We start from the raw sequence: 14321 nt of genomic DNA, 5'->3' as shown, positions 1-14321 counted from the left end.
CAACACGTCTCTCTCTCTGGGCCACTTCCCCACTCAAATACAACACGTCTCTCTCTCTGGGCCACTTCCCCACTCAAATACTTTGAGGTTCTCTATGGTTCATAAGCTGAAGCCCAGAACCTCGTGTAGTGAAGCGACCCCCGCCACATGGCCTCAGCTCTCTCCACCTTCATCCTGAGCACCTGCGCATCCCTCCACATCCTGAGGCTGCCCCTGCCCAGAGTATACTTCCTTCCCATCTCTACGCATCATGAGCTCTGGGAAGTGCTTTGCGACAACCTGAGCTCTGAGTCTGGAGGAGGTGCCAGTCTTATGATGTTCCACAGCATTCCATGAGACCCCACCATAGAGTTTAACCACGTTGTCTGACCCTCCCGCCCCCCATCTCTGCGGACAGGGACATACTTAGTTTATCCTGCAGCTCTGGCCGCTGTGACTGTTGTATGACCACTGTGTGTGGTGCACACTCTTGTTAATGGAGGGAACACTCCCATCTCGTCCATGACTTTCCTGTCTCTTTCCCGCCTCCTTTTCTTGTACCTGTCGTCTGAGATTCTAACGCTGTCTTCATTTTGGACTCTCAGTCATGCTCTGTCCACCTGTCTCCATGCACAAAGGTGCACACGCCATGACAATTGCTGTCACGGCCTTGCTGCCCTCCAAGGTGCTGCTCCATCTCTCTCCCTTGACTTGCTTCTCTAAGAACAAGCTACAGTTGTGTCTCTGTTGTTCACTCAGCCGCTACCCCACTGCCGTCGGGCTCTCGGTTCTGTCATCTCACAGAAACCTGGGATGAACCAAACACCTCTGATGTGGAAGGGGCTGTGCTGCAGGAAGCCAGAGAGAGCATGGGACTAGACAGACCACGATTTGTGCTCTGCCCTTGTCAAATGATTTAACCTCACTCAGCTTCAGTTTCTTACTTCTGAAAATGGGAATCATTACATATATGCACAAGGTTGTGGTACAGCAAAGCTTGCGGAAACACTTTGCAGAATGCCTGGCTCTGAACGTTCTTATCTTCCTCAGCTCCTGTCAGGTTTCCTGGCCCCTCCTCCAGCTGGGGACACACTGTTCCTGCTCCATTCTCTGCTGAAACTCTATCCTCTCTTCATACCCAACTTTCTGTGGTTTCTTACTTCTTCCCCATTCCTCCTGCTTTCCTTTTCCAGACCACTGCCAGCTCTCTTTCCTGACTGCCCCTGGGCTCTGCTGAGAGTCCTCTCTCCTCTTTTTCTCCATCCCTTCCTCAGATGGCTGTGCCTCTGCTCAGGGTCATCACTTGGCATTAGATTTTTCTTGGTGGCCTGTCTTTTTGTCCCTTATTTCTGTCTTGATAACCTCAGTCTAGCCTAGCGGTTCTCAACCTGTGGGTTGTGACCCCCAGGGACTGTATTAAAGGCTTGCGGCATTAGGAAGGTTGAGAACTACTGGTCTAGCTCAAAGCCCTGAACACAGGAGATGCTTGTAAATGAAGGAAGAATCACAATTCCATCATTTGTTTCTAGGTCTCCAGCTTGCCTCTCTCCTGAGCTTTCTGGAAAGCCACACGGTTGTACATTGAGCTTCTCAGATGCAGCATGTCCAGAACAAACAGGTTTTCTTCTCTTTACACCAGGTCTTCTTGTGGGGTGAGGTGAGAATGGAAGCTCACCCCTGGCTAACAGCCTTCCCATCAGCCCAGGTGATGGTGGCAGGAACTCTGCTTTGTACTTACACCCTCCTCCTCCCTGTCACACCCACACAAACGATATCCACCCTGTGTCTCCCACACATTCCCCAAACCATCGCCCAAACCAGGCCCACGTCGGCCTGCACTGGAGTCCTGCTCTAAGCTCCTGACTAGTCGCCATGTGCTTGCCCAGCCCTTCCTGTCACAAACCAGCGTGGGAAGGGGAGGGAACCAATGTTGGAATTGGTGGGGACTGAGAAGAATACAGGAGAAGAGAAGATGCAGAAACGAAAGATGGGATTGGGATAGGGTGACCAGACGTCCCAATTTTGGTGGGACACTCCCACTTTTCAACAATTTGTCCCGCGTCCTGCAGCGTTTTAAAAAAGTCCTGATTTTTGGAAAGAATGAATGAATGGGCTGGAAAACAAGAAGGGAATATACGGTTTTTGGCCGCCATATGGCTATTTCGCCAGAAAAAGAGTTTTATATTATTTTTGTTAATTTTATAATGTTAAACTGTAATAAATAATTGCTGAGAAGTGATTATCGAGAACTGCTTATCAAAGTTTGCCTTGTTCTCAGGCCCTGCCCTGCGCCCGTCCCCTACCCTGCGCCCCCGTTCTGCCCCCGCTCTGCCCCCACTCCGCCCCCCGCCCATGTTGTCCCGCCTTACAGATGTTAAAATCTGGTCACCCTAGATTGGGAGGACTGACTGAGCTGATGGCTGCAGCCAGCACCAAAGCACAAAATCAGCTTTATTTTATAGTATCTGTACAGGGTTGTCCAGTGGGAAGTGGCATAGACAATATGGGGAAATAGCATAAACAAAAGACGTATTTTTGATCTTACAGTACAATTGGAAAATGTAAATGACGTTAACAAAGACAAACCATCTTGTTAATTGTTTCTACTCAACTCAGGATGATCTCAGTATAATTGACAAAACAAAGGAAGAACTATGTGACTTAGTGGTTTCTACCCAACTTCATTAACATTCGACAAGGAGAAGGGAGGGAAAGATCACAAGGATCTCTGCATAGTTAACTAGACAAAGGCAGCTTCTGGCAGAGGGAGCATGAAGAAAGGAATACGGCTGTTTGGGGAACAGAGGAGAAGCAGTTGGGGGTTCATTCCCTGAATGTTCCCCAGGCTGTGGGGACCTTGCCGCCTCACAGCCTACTCTCCACACTTTCCTAGCCTTTCTGTAATGGCCACCGGAACTGTTTCCTAGTAGTACCAAACAGAAAACCACATCTCTGCTCACTTTCTACCACTTTTACCCCCTTCCCAGAAAGGCATTCCCTCTCCTCAGTCAGCCTGGAACCAACTTCCTGGCCTCAGAGATCCTCCCTCCTCGGCCATTCTTTCTCAATCTTGCCATTACTCCCCCTTTTCTTCCTTGTGTTGCTAAGGTGGTTACTGTCTCTTGCCATCTAAACTCCTTCCTCCCACTAAGGTCCAGCTCCTCACCATGAAGTCCACGTGTCAGGAGTCGGAACTGGTCCTCTGTTAGTGTTAGGTCCGGCAGAAGGTAAAACAGGTAGCTGGGAAGTGGCCAAGGGCAGAGGGCAGAACTGAGTTGTGTCTGGGACGCTTCTCCAGTCGGAACACAGTGAGGAGCCCCTAGTGACCTTAAGAGCCGTGGGGCTCACTATCATACAATTAACAATGAGGATTTTGACTCCATGGATTCTTCTGTAAAGTTCCAGGAAGACACAGGCATAATAAGGAGTTTGTTATGTGTGGGAGGTAGATAAGTTGACTTCTTAGCAGGCACCCCACCTCAATCCTGGGGTATCCAGAGGAAAGCCCACAGATGGACAATCCCTGGGGGTTCATCAAACCCATGGAAGATGAAAAGAACCCAGGGCCCAGACAGGCTGACTAGGCCTAAGCATTGGAGCATCAACAAGTGGGAGAGGTTAAACTCTTTAAACTTTTGATATGTAGTTAGATTAAGAAACCTGGTTCACTTCCCCTGCAGGCATAGAACTAGCTTCTCCCTCCCCCTTTATAAATACACCATCAGCCAGCAGTCTATTAGTAACCCCCTATACCTTACCCAGCCTCTCTGTCTCTCCAGTCTTCCCCTGACTTGGGATTCTTTGAACCCTATCATTTGGCATTTTTACATTTTGCATATGCAGCTCTGTTAGAAATCAATAACAGCCTCTGAAGAGGCCAGAGAGGGGCTGCGTTTTCTCTGTTTGCTCAGCCTGACCTAACGTAAGCCTTCTCCAGGCATTCTCAGACATTATGTTTAAAACTGGCGCGAGTTATTTCTTTTCAGCCTAGTTTTCCCAACCAGCTTTCAAACCAGGTTGGGGTTCAAGCACAAAGCCCCCTGAGAGTTACCTAACTCCAACCTGTCAATTACCCCAAAGGGTGGGAAAGAACAGTTAATTCTGCTGGGGGAAAGCTGGGACAAACTGGTGAGCATATCAAAAACAGCTATGCTCAGACTTCCAGGCCTCATCTCTACTCCCAGAGGGGGACCTGTCGCGCTATTTGAGAGGTATTCTTGCTCTCCGTTACTTTTGTTCTGCAATAAATGTGTATATATGTGATTGCCTTGTATTTGTGATCACTCCATCATCAACAAGGTACCAATGCTTGTTCCTTAGCACTGGGAACCAGGAACCAGGGAATGTTCTGTTCCAGCCAGACCCAGCAGTCAATGCCATCACATTGATTGTGTATCAGGTGACAGTCTGTATGAGGGTCACATGGTCTTTGTTTCCATGTGATGCTCCTTGAGGACACATGAATATAAATATTGTTGGATTTCTTAGTGCCATGTTTGTATGCCACTAAATGTTGGATTAAACTGTGCTGACAAGGGATTAGTGAATCTGTCTTTGGGTTCATTTGTGAATAAGACAAATGGAGCTCTTTGGTCAATGGGGTAACTTTTTAGAGAGGGGAGCTGAGATCTTTGGGCAGAGTAAACCTCAAAGTCCAGGGGGGCTGCAGGGGAATCATCTTTCCTGGGGAAAGGGGCCTGGAGGGGTCTGCAGGTCTTGCTCCTGTGACAATGGTTTGGCACCACTTACTGTCCACTTCCTCCACAGACATGCTGGGATGTGGGGGAGGGCTGAGACATCAAGGGTGACAGTGCTTGGGTGGGAGTCCCCCAGCGTACACTGCTGACTTCCTCTTTGACTCCTGGCTTTGTGTTCAAGTTATGGTCATTTTGGTTCGGGAAGTGCCGATGCAGAAACAGGTAACTCATGACCGACAGAATGGAAGGAAAGTTGTGCTCTCCACTAACTCTGACAACAGAGAAGTTGTCCCTGCTGCCAAACTTAAGGAAAAGGTTCTTGACCAACTGCTTCTACTGGGCCTACCGGGAAGGACCATGGCCTGGTGGTCTTGCACAGGCATGACTGAGAAGGTCAGGTGCCAAAGTGGAGAAAAGTATAAAAGATGCTCAATTTTTTTTTAATCCTCACAGTGTTCCCTCTACAGATGAGGGAGCTGGAGCTTAGAGACAGCCATCTCTACGGGCACTGGAAGAGCCAGGGCATGAAGCAAGGGTTCTGATTCTTTGACTTTCTGTAAGCCAGTGAGTTGGCTAAAACTCATACTAAAGGACAGAGTATGGTGCATAAAGGAGGGTGTCAATAAGACAGATAAAAGCCAATGACTGGCGAAATCAAGAAAGGTTGCTTTTTTAGAAAGGATGGAATTTTAAATCAGTATTGAGAGAGGGGACCTATTTCAGCAGGCAGAGGAAGAAGACAAGGGCTTGTTCTGTCACTGCACTGTCCAAGACAAATGTCACCAGTCACATGTGACCATTTAAATTTAAATTAATATAAATTAAATCAGTCTCAGAGGTCAATCTGTCAGTCTCATCAGCCACATTTACTCGATAGTCCCCTGGGGCTGGAGCTCTGCTGAGCACCCTGCAGACAGCACCAAAGGCTCAAGGAACAAACTGATGGGCATGTTTGGCCGACACTGTGCCTGGCATCTTTAACACCTGTCAGAGAACGGTAGGAAATAAGTTTGGCTGTGGAGCCACATTGTGAAGGGTGTAGACCAGGGGTCCTCACACTTTTTAAATAGGGGGCCAGTTCACTGTCCCTCAGACCGGTGGAGGGCCGGACTGCAGGCCTTGGGACAAGTCAGCTGCTAAGCAGGACAGGCAGTGGCAGCAAAAACACCCGGCGGGCTGGATAAATGTCCTAGGCAGGCTGCATGTGGCCCGCAGGCCATAGTTTGAGGATGCCTGGTGTAGACTATAGGTTGGGACTCTATTCTAGATTCAAGAGGAATGAATCCCTGAAGGATTCTGGGAACAGAGGAGTCGTATTTATAAAAAGCGACCCAGCAGCATGTCTAGAAGAGATGGAGAAGACAGCACTGAAGCTGCGGTGGCCATCACGCACACTGAGGCTGGGGCTGGGGTGACAAAGCCTTAGGGGTGGCCCCATGTAGGCAGGAGGTGGGCACATTGCTCCACATGGCATCTACGTGGCTTGGCACTAGATTGGGAGGGCACAAAATGAAGTTCCTCCTCAAGTTTGTGAGAAAAGGACAGGTCACGGGGAGGAGGGGTGTGAGAGAGAACGACAAGTCTAGTTTCTGAGGGGCTCGGCAGCAGTCACTGGGCATGCAGGGAGCGATGGCCAGCGGGCAGCTAGAAATGTAAGGATGAAGCTCAGGAGATCAACATGGGGAGGAGTGTCTGTTGAATGGGCATAAATTAATCAAAGGCTTAAACTGGAATCACACAGTCACCAAATACCAACCTTAAAAAGCCATTTCCTTAAAAAAGATATGTGGAGGGAAGAGTGTGAGCTCAAGGCAACACCTGCAGCAGCATCTATAAAAATAATTTGCTTCTGAGGTCTTTAGTGTGTGGTAAAAAAATAAATAAATAAAAATAAAAACAATTTGCCTCTTCTATGTATGGGTTTGATGTCCTGGAACCAGTGGAGAGATTTTATAAGCAAGAAGTATTATTGTACTATTTATACTGTTGGCCATTACCTACGCTGTTCTTGTTATAAAGCAATATTTCCACATTTTATATAAAAGGGGCACACTAGTCTCCGTGTCACTTTTTTCGCCTCTCCTGAATCTGGTAACTGTTCAGAAAAGCAGATTGTTTTGTGTGTGGAATCCTAATATTACCCCCCATCTTGACTGTGAACTAGAAAGTTGGTTCTGATGTCCAGTGATCCCCTTAAACTTTTTTCTGTCTTTTAGTGACAATTATTGTGAGAGGAATCTGAGATGCTCTTTGGGTGCATAACATTGTTTTTCAGTGTCCATTTAGGTGGTTCCCGCCCATCCCTGCTGTGATGGAGGTTAACAGCTCCATCCTGACTTCTCTTGGCTCCGAACATTTTATCATTTGTTATCAGAACTAGTCACAGTGACTCAACAATAATTTTCCTAAATGACTGTGAGACCTCATTTGGATTTTTAATAAACAGTCACATTTTAATGAGGTCTTCATAAAACTGACTAAATATGTTTAGAAATCATTAGTTTAGATTACTGGTACAAAAGTCTCCTCTGGGAGTCCTGCTGATGTGGTTATAAGACTTCTGGCAGATGGATTAGTTCAACACCACACAGAGTTTTTGAATCTCCACACAAATGGTGTAAAGAGGAATGCCTGGGAAACAGGCACCTGGATAAAAAACAAAATGTCCCTCAGGTGGGTTCATTAAAGACGGAGCATAATCACAACACACCCCAGCGCCACTTCAGTGCCAGGTGTGCAGCCTTCGGCAGGTGCCAGGAAAAGCAACAAGGGGCCCTTCCCACAACATGTGGGCTAAAAGGGGATATGTGGCGGTGACAAGAAGTCGTAGATAATGACAGGCCTTGGCAGGTGCACCGGGAACCCTGCTGGAGGGAAGTGCAGTGTCTGTGTCTTCTGCAGCAGGTGCTGCCACAAGCTAGGCCTCCCAGTGGCTCCAGCACCACAATTAAAGCCACCTAATGCAGAGTGCTCCAGGGCACAAAGCGGGGAGCAGGTCCCCAGCTCTGACTTAATGAATCAGCAGCGAGTCTGTGTAAACAGACACACATCCACCGGGCTCATACTTAATGCATGAAGGACACACCATGTGTGGTACACACGTTTAGTAGGTAGTTGTTGCCCTTAAAAACCATGTCGTTTTAATTTCTTGGGTGGTTTGTTTTTGTTGTTTTTAAGTATGGAATATGGGGATGTCATCTCTAAACAAATGTGCAGGATTCACTGGAACAAGGTGAGTGCTTCTTCCCGGAGGGAATATGACCTCTTGTCAAAACCCCCAAATCACACCAGACATTTCAAGGGCAGATGCCATTAATTTCATTACTAATTGAAACCAGACTGACCCAAGGGGCTGATGGCAGTGAAAGGGAGGCCTCTTCAGCGCTTACCCACGTCCTCACCAACCTAGAAAAGTGTGGAAGGGTTTAAAAAAACAAAAAACCAAACTTCTCAAGACTAAAATTGCTGAGTTCCTTTAGGCTGTGGCCTTAGATTTATGGGTAAACCAGAAACTTAGTAATCAACACTCCCCCCTCAGCTTACCCTGGGGACTGAAATTTCTGCAGCTCTTTGTTTGGCAGAACAGTTGCCATTGTAAAAATCAAAGTGAGCACCCTGATGTGACAGGCCCAAGTAAGTGCCTGATGGACAGAAACACTGGCTGCTACTGCATTGGGTTTTATTTTTTACTTATCTAAAGCTAGGCCCCTGGAAATGAGACCTGGCTCCCTGCAAAACGTGCCCCAGTCAAGAAATAATGGACTTCAATGTATTATTATTATTTTTTTAACCACAGTAATTTTACAGCACAATTTTTGGCTCTTTCAGCTACAGATCATGCTAGCCTCATCTTTCTTCTTCTTCTTTTTTTTTTTTTTTTTTTTTGCAGTTTTTGGCCTGGGCAGGTTTGAACCCACCACCTCTGGTATATGGGGCCAGCACCCTATTCTAGCCTCATCTTTCTTTAAAGTAGGAGGATGTATCATGCAAAAATAAATTGTGAAGCCACTGAGTCCAGATGGCGTGGCTGGTGCACTTGAGAATTTCAGTTAACCAAAAAATATAATACTCATGTGCCTTTATTTTCCAGTACTAGTTGTTACTTACAATTATCTACTTTGCAAAATAATTTACCTTAGGATTCTCTTGTAAGCAAGCTCCAACACAAGTATTTACAATCTGAAGGAGCGAATGAATTTCTGTGAATGCAGCTATTGTGAAGTTACTGCAAAGTTGCTGTGACGCACCACAGAAACCCTCTCCTTCTCCCCAAACATGGCAGTCAACAAATATTTGTGAAATGAATGAAGGATTCGGATTTGGGGATGCATTTCAGGGGAAGAAACACAAGTACCTGAAAACAGATAAAATACTGAGGTTGGCTACATGACAGCTGACCTAGCACATGCTAACAGCTCTGTGACACTGTGTGGGAGCATTCTGCCACATTCACTTGGCTCAGCATTTGCCAAGGGCCAGGTGCTATGCTGGGAGGGGAGGGCCAAGGAGTGAGGCTCTCTCTTCCTTCGAAGGAGCTTGCTTTGCAGTGGAGATGACAATTTTTTTCAAGAGCCATTGTTGCTTTTATAGCAAAAGTAGGTAGATTTGGTGTAGGGGGAAGGGGGTAATTATATACAACACTGCAGGTCTTATGTGTGTTGGTGGAAATATTAATTATGCCTATATTTATTGAGTGCTCAAGAATGGGCAGGAACTTTTCCAACCACTGGGCAGGTATAAAGTTATTCAATTTTTACAAGAACCCCATGAAGTAGGTTGCTATGGACTGAACATTTGAACACCTCCCAAATTCATAGTTTGGAGTCCTAATGCCCAAGTGTGCCTATACTTGGAGATGGGGCCGCTGAGAAAGTAAATAAGGTCCTAAGAGTGGGGCCCTGATCCCATAGGATTAGTGTCCTTTTGAGAGGAGACATGAGTGCTTGTTCTCTCTCTCCCACCTGTGGTCACAGTGAGATGGCCAGGAAGAGATCCCTCCCCAGGTACTGATTACAGGCTCCAAAACTGTAAGCAAATAAATGTCTATTGTTTAAGCCCCCTGTCTATGATGTTTCATTATAGCAGCCTGAGCTGGTGGGTAGATTATGTCACCACTTTCCAAGAAAGGCTGGTGACAGGAAAGGTTCAGCAACCTCTCCTATGGGGGGGGGAGGGGAGAGAATATCTGCTCTGAACCAGCTCACCTGCCATCCCACATTGGAGTAAAAATGGTTTTTCTCACTTTAGCACATAAAATACTGTTCTATAAGTCTTTACGCTTTTCCTGATGGTTCCACAGTATTCCTACCCCTCCACCTGTCCTGTCACTTATTACATCCTTTGTCATACAGAAAATCGTAACATTTTAATATTGTCAAATTTCCTGATACTTTTCTTAATGTGTATTTGGAATATTCTTAACAACACAAATGTCTTAGATACTTTATCTCAAATTTTCTTCTAAAAATTTTAAAGCTTTATTTGTTACATTTGGGTGTTTTTCTGATATTCATTGTTGGATGTTTTATGGAAAAGGGACTCTCTTGGGTCCCCATGGATAAACAAATTTCTCAGTTTACTTCATTGGAAAGTTCACACATTCCCCTCCAATATTTTGTCTTTCCATTCATTTATGCCTAAAGTCAGCATATGGCCTCTTTGATTTGTTTGGTCTATTCCTCTTTTCCTACCAATTTATAGGAACTGTCCTTTTCCCTTTACCTATAGTCCTTGCCTGGTTTTGTTATCAAAGTTATGCCAGCTAAAATGAAATGGTGAAGCAGTCTTTCATATTCTCTTAATTTTTGTAATACACAGTGCCAAACACCGTATACACATTTCAAGACAGGAAAAGACTATATTAAAATTGTAATAATAAATACTGATAACACAAGAAGAAAAGTCACACACCCATCTCTTCTAACTGCAGATACCAAACGTGACTTGAGTACTACAAGTTTAATAGTTTTTTCCTTTGCTAAAATGTGTATACATTTTTTGGCACCCACTGTATTTATAAAATTTATTCATATAGTTTTATTTTATATATTGATAGTTTATAAATTACATATATTTATAAAACTTATATTTGAATTATCCATTTATTATTTTGTATCTGTAAATACATTAGTGTCTGATGCATTTTCATGGGTCAAGTTTTAGCCATAATTCATTTTTTTCTTTTTTTTAGATAGGATCTCACTTTGTCTTCCTCGGTAGAGTGCAGTGGTGGCATCCTAGCTCACTGCAACCTCAAACCCTTCAGATTAAGTGATCTCCCTGCCTTAGTCTCCTGAGTAGCTGAGACTACAGGCATGTACCACCATGCCTGGCTACATTTTCTACTTTCTGTAGAGATGAGAAATTCTGTAGAGATGCTCTTGCTCAGGCTGCTCTCAAACTATTGGCATCAAGTGATCCTCCTGACTTGGCCTCCCAATAATAAGAGCTAGGATTATAGGCATGAGCCTCAGCACCAGGCTGATTTTCAAATAATTATTACTGTCTAGTCAGAATTTGTTTCTTTTTGAGTCAGTTTTGGAAAATCTTATTTTTCCAGAAAATAACCCACTTTATCAAATTTATTGTTGTTCATATTATTGTTTATGTGTGGTTTTCTTCCTTTACTTATGATCTATTTTTAGAGGCTTGTCTATTTCATTAATCTTTTCACAAAGCAGCTTTTTCTTGTTGACCTTTTTATTATTTCTGTGCTTTTTTTTTTTTTTTTTGAGACAGAGCCTCAAGCTGTCCCCCTGGGTAGAGTGCCGTGGCATTACAGCTCACAGTAACCTCCAACTCCTGGGCTCAAGCGAGTCTCCTGCCTCCGCCTCCCAAGTAGCTGGGACCACAGGCGCCCGCCACAACGCCCGGCTATTTTTTGGCTGCAGCTGTCATTGTTGTTTGGTGGGTCCGGGCTGGGGATTCGAACCCGCCACCTTAGGTGTACATGGCTGGCGCCTTAGCCGGTTGAGCTATAGGCGCCAAGCCATATTTCTGTGCTTTTTATGTAATCAATTCTACTTGTGTTCTTCAGTTCCTTTTTCCTTCTTTGGTCTATTCCATTCTTTATCTTTCTTCTTGAATTAGGTGCTTAGTTGGTCTTTCTTCTTTTTTAACAACAATATTTAAGAACATATTTTTCTTTTAGGTCCCATTTTATTTGCATTTGACAAGTTTAATACTAGATGATGCCTTATGAGTCACAGTTGTAAGTATTTTTAGATATTTTTAGGGATGTCACTTTGGTCTGTGAATCAGCAGAAGTGCTATTCCATATGTACACATATATGTGAGATATATACACACACACACATATACACATACACACACATTAACATATGAATTTATATTTTTATCTAGAATTCCTACATGTTTGTACAAAGGTTTTCAGAATAATCTACCATCTTTGCTAGAATGGTATGTATCTCCCACTTTATGTTCTCATGATAAGAGAACTGTAATGTCTCTCTTCCTCCTGGTTTGCGCCTCCTAAAACCTGGGAATCCTAAGATACAATCCTTTATGGTTTATGCTCCAATATTTCAATTCTAGCCTAACCTCTAGGCTGCCTTTGCTGAGGGTAAATCCCATGATGCCTACTTCTCTTGAGTTGAGCATAAGCATGGAATTGAACCTATTATAAATAAAGCAATTGTATCTTGTGCGTTTGCTTATTTTTAAATTTCACTTTGGAAATAATACTACAGGATACTATTGCTGAGATTACAAACTACATACAAGTTTCCTAGTTAAATAAAAATAATCCTACAACATAATAATAATACCCATCCCCTCACACATACACACAGGGAGCTGTCCAGAAAGTATCCAGCCATGCACTATGAAAATTCGAGACATACATGGCTGGACACTTTCCAGACAGCTGATCAATCACTCAATCATTCAATAAATAACACAGTGAAAGGATACGTTTTAATAGATTTTAAAAATATGAGCTGGAACATATTCTTCTTAGCAAAGTATCTCAAGAATAGAAGAAAAAGTATCCAATGTACTCAGCCTTACTGTGAAACCCAATTATAGCCCAAGAAGAAGGGGAAAGGGGAGAGGGAGGGGAGAGGGGAGGATGGAGGGAGGGAGGGTAAGTGGTGGGACCACACCTACGGCGCATCTCATAAGGGTATATGTGAAATTTACCAGGTGTAGAATATAAATGTCTAAACACAGTAACTAAGAAAATGCCATGAAGGCTATGTTAACCAGTTTGATGAAAACATTTCAAAATGTATATATAACCAGCACATTGTACCCCATGATTGCATTAATGTACACAGCTATGATTTAATAATAATAAAAAATGTATCTTAGGGTATAACACCAAATTGTGCTTCCATTAGGGTCTTTGAAATTAAAAGAATTTCGTATTTTCAAGTCAGTCTTTCCCAAATACCTATTTGTACAGATACAAAATAGATCTTAACATAAATTCTTAGTATTTGTTGATGAACTTGTGAATTGTACCACCCGAAATTGCTATTGTATCAGTTGAAAACTGACTGCAATTAGTCAAACTGGCATTAAATATGTTTCCAGTTGTGCCACATAAAATTATGATAGTCTTATGTTCTTAATTTTCTTTAATATTGAGTTTTTGTTATTGTTTTCCAGAGAAATAGATACTATAGTATCCTTAAAACCAAAAACAGTGCTCATAAACAATTACTACAGAGAAAGTAACACAAGACCTCTGAATTAGATTATGATTTCCATTTTATAGATCAGGAAAGGCAAATTTCAGCAAGAGAAGATGCTGTAATTCTAACCTAAGGCTTGAATCCAGTGCTGCACACTGTTTTTAGAGCCAGTTTTTCTGAGTTATGGAATGCAGTCATGCCCAGTGCAGCACCCATCGAATTTTGACACCCAGCAATCAGCATTCCTGTTAGAGGTATTTTTGTGTGCTCAATATAGCCTGATAACAGCTGCTTTTAAATCTTGAGTGCCTTTCCTGTCTGTTGCTATCGCAACAAATGAAAGCAATTCAGGCTATGTTTACTGATAATTTATAAGCAAGCACAGCAAGTGCTAAGAGGAGCTGCAGTGGTTAATGTTTTCTGGAGCACACACAAAACTTCAGGTCTGTGCAGGCCTTACTATTTATTCCTAGCTAAGCAAGGAATGAAATGGCCATTTGCAGTGGACGGCCCACTTACCCTTCCCACCTCCACAAGGTTGGTCACCATGATGATGCTTGCAGTGTTTTCATGCCACACCATCCTCCAGAAGTCATAGATGGTTTCTTGCATTGGCCCTGCAGCAAAACAGAATAGAGACTTATTTTTTCCCCTTGTAATTTCAACTAAAAAATTTCAGGGGCTTGCAAATAATCCATTAATACTCCCATGCAACTTCCTCACTTATAGAGATAGATATAGCTCTCTGGTGTGAATGCAAAAAGGCACTCTTTCTAAAACTGCACCTAGGCTCAGCACCCGTAGTACAGTGGTTACTGCGCCAGCCACATACACTGAGGGTGGGGGTTTGAACCCAGCCTGGGTCAGTTAAACAACAATGACAACTGCAACAAAAAATAGCCAAGTGTTGTGGCAGGCACCTGTAGTCCCAGCTACTTGGGAGGCTGAGGCAAGAGAATCACTTAAACCCAAGAGTTGGAAGTTGTTG

At 43.8% G+C, this 14321-nt stretch overlaps 1 protein-coding gene across 1 annotated transcript in view; it reads right to left on the bottom strand.

Annotated features, from left to right (window-relative positions):
- Positions 1-14321, bottom strand: part of PTPRM (protein tyrosine phosphatase, receptor type M) — a 562994-nt gene that overhangs the window by 72095 nt on the left and 476578 nt on the right. Inside the window, exon 20 of the mRNA XM_012812183.2 lies at positions 13853-13950. Coding sequence (XP_012667637.2) covers positions 13853-13950 — 98 coding nt within the window. The remainder of the gene's footprint in view (positions 1-13852; positions 13951-14321) is intronic.

This window comes from Otolemur garnettii, unplaced genomic scaffold, assembly GCF_000181295.1.
Source record: "Otolemur garnettii isolate 467f Iridium unplaced genomic scaffold, OtoGar3 scaffold00193, whole genome shotgun sequence".
In the NCBI taxonomy this organism is placed as follows: domain Eukaryota; kingdom Metazoa; phylum Chordata; class Mammalia; order Primates; family Galagidae; genus Otolemur; species Otolemur garnettii.
This window is presented reverse-complemented; position numbering and strand designations above follow the sequence as displayed.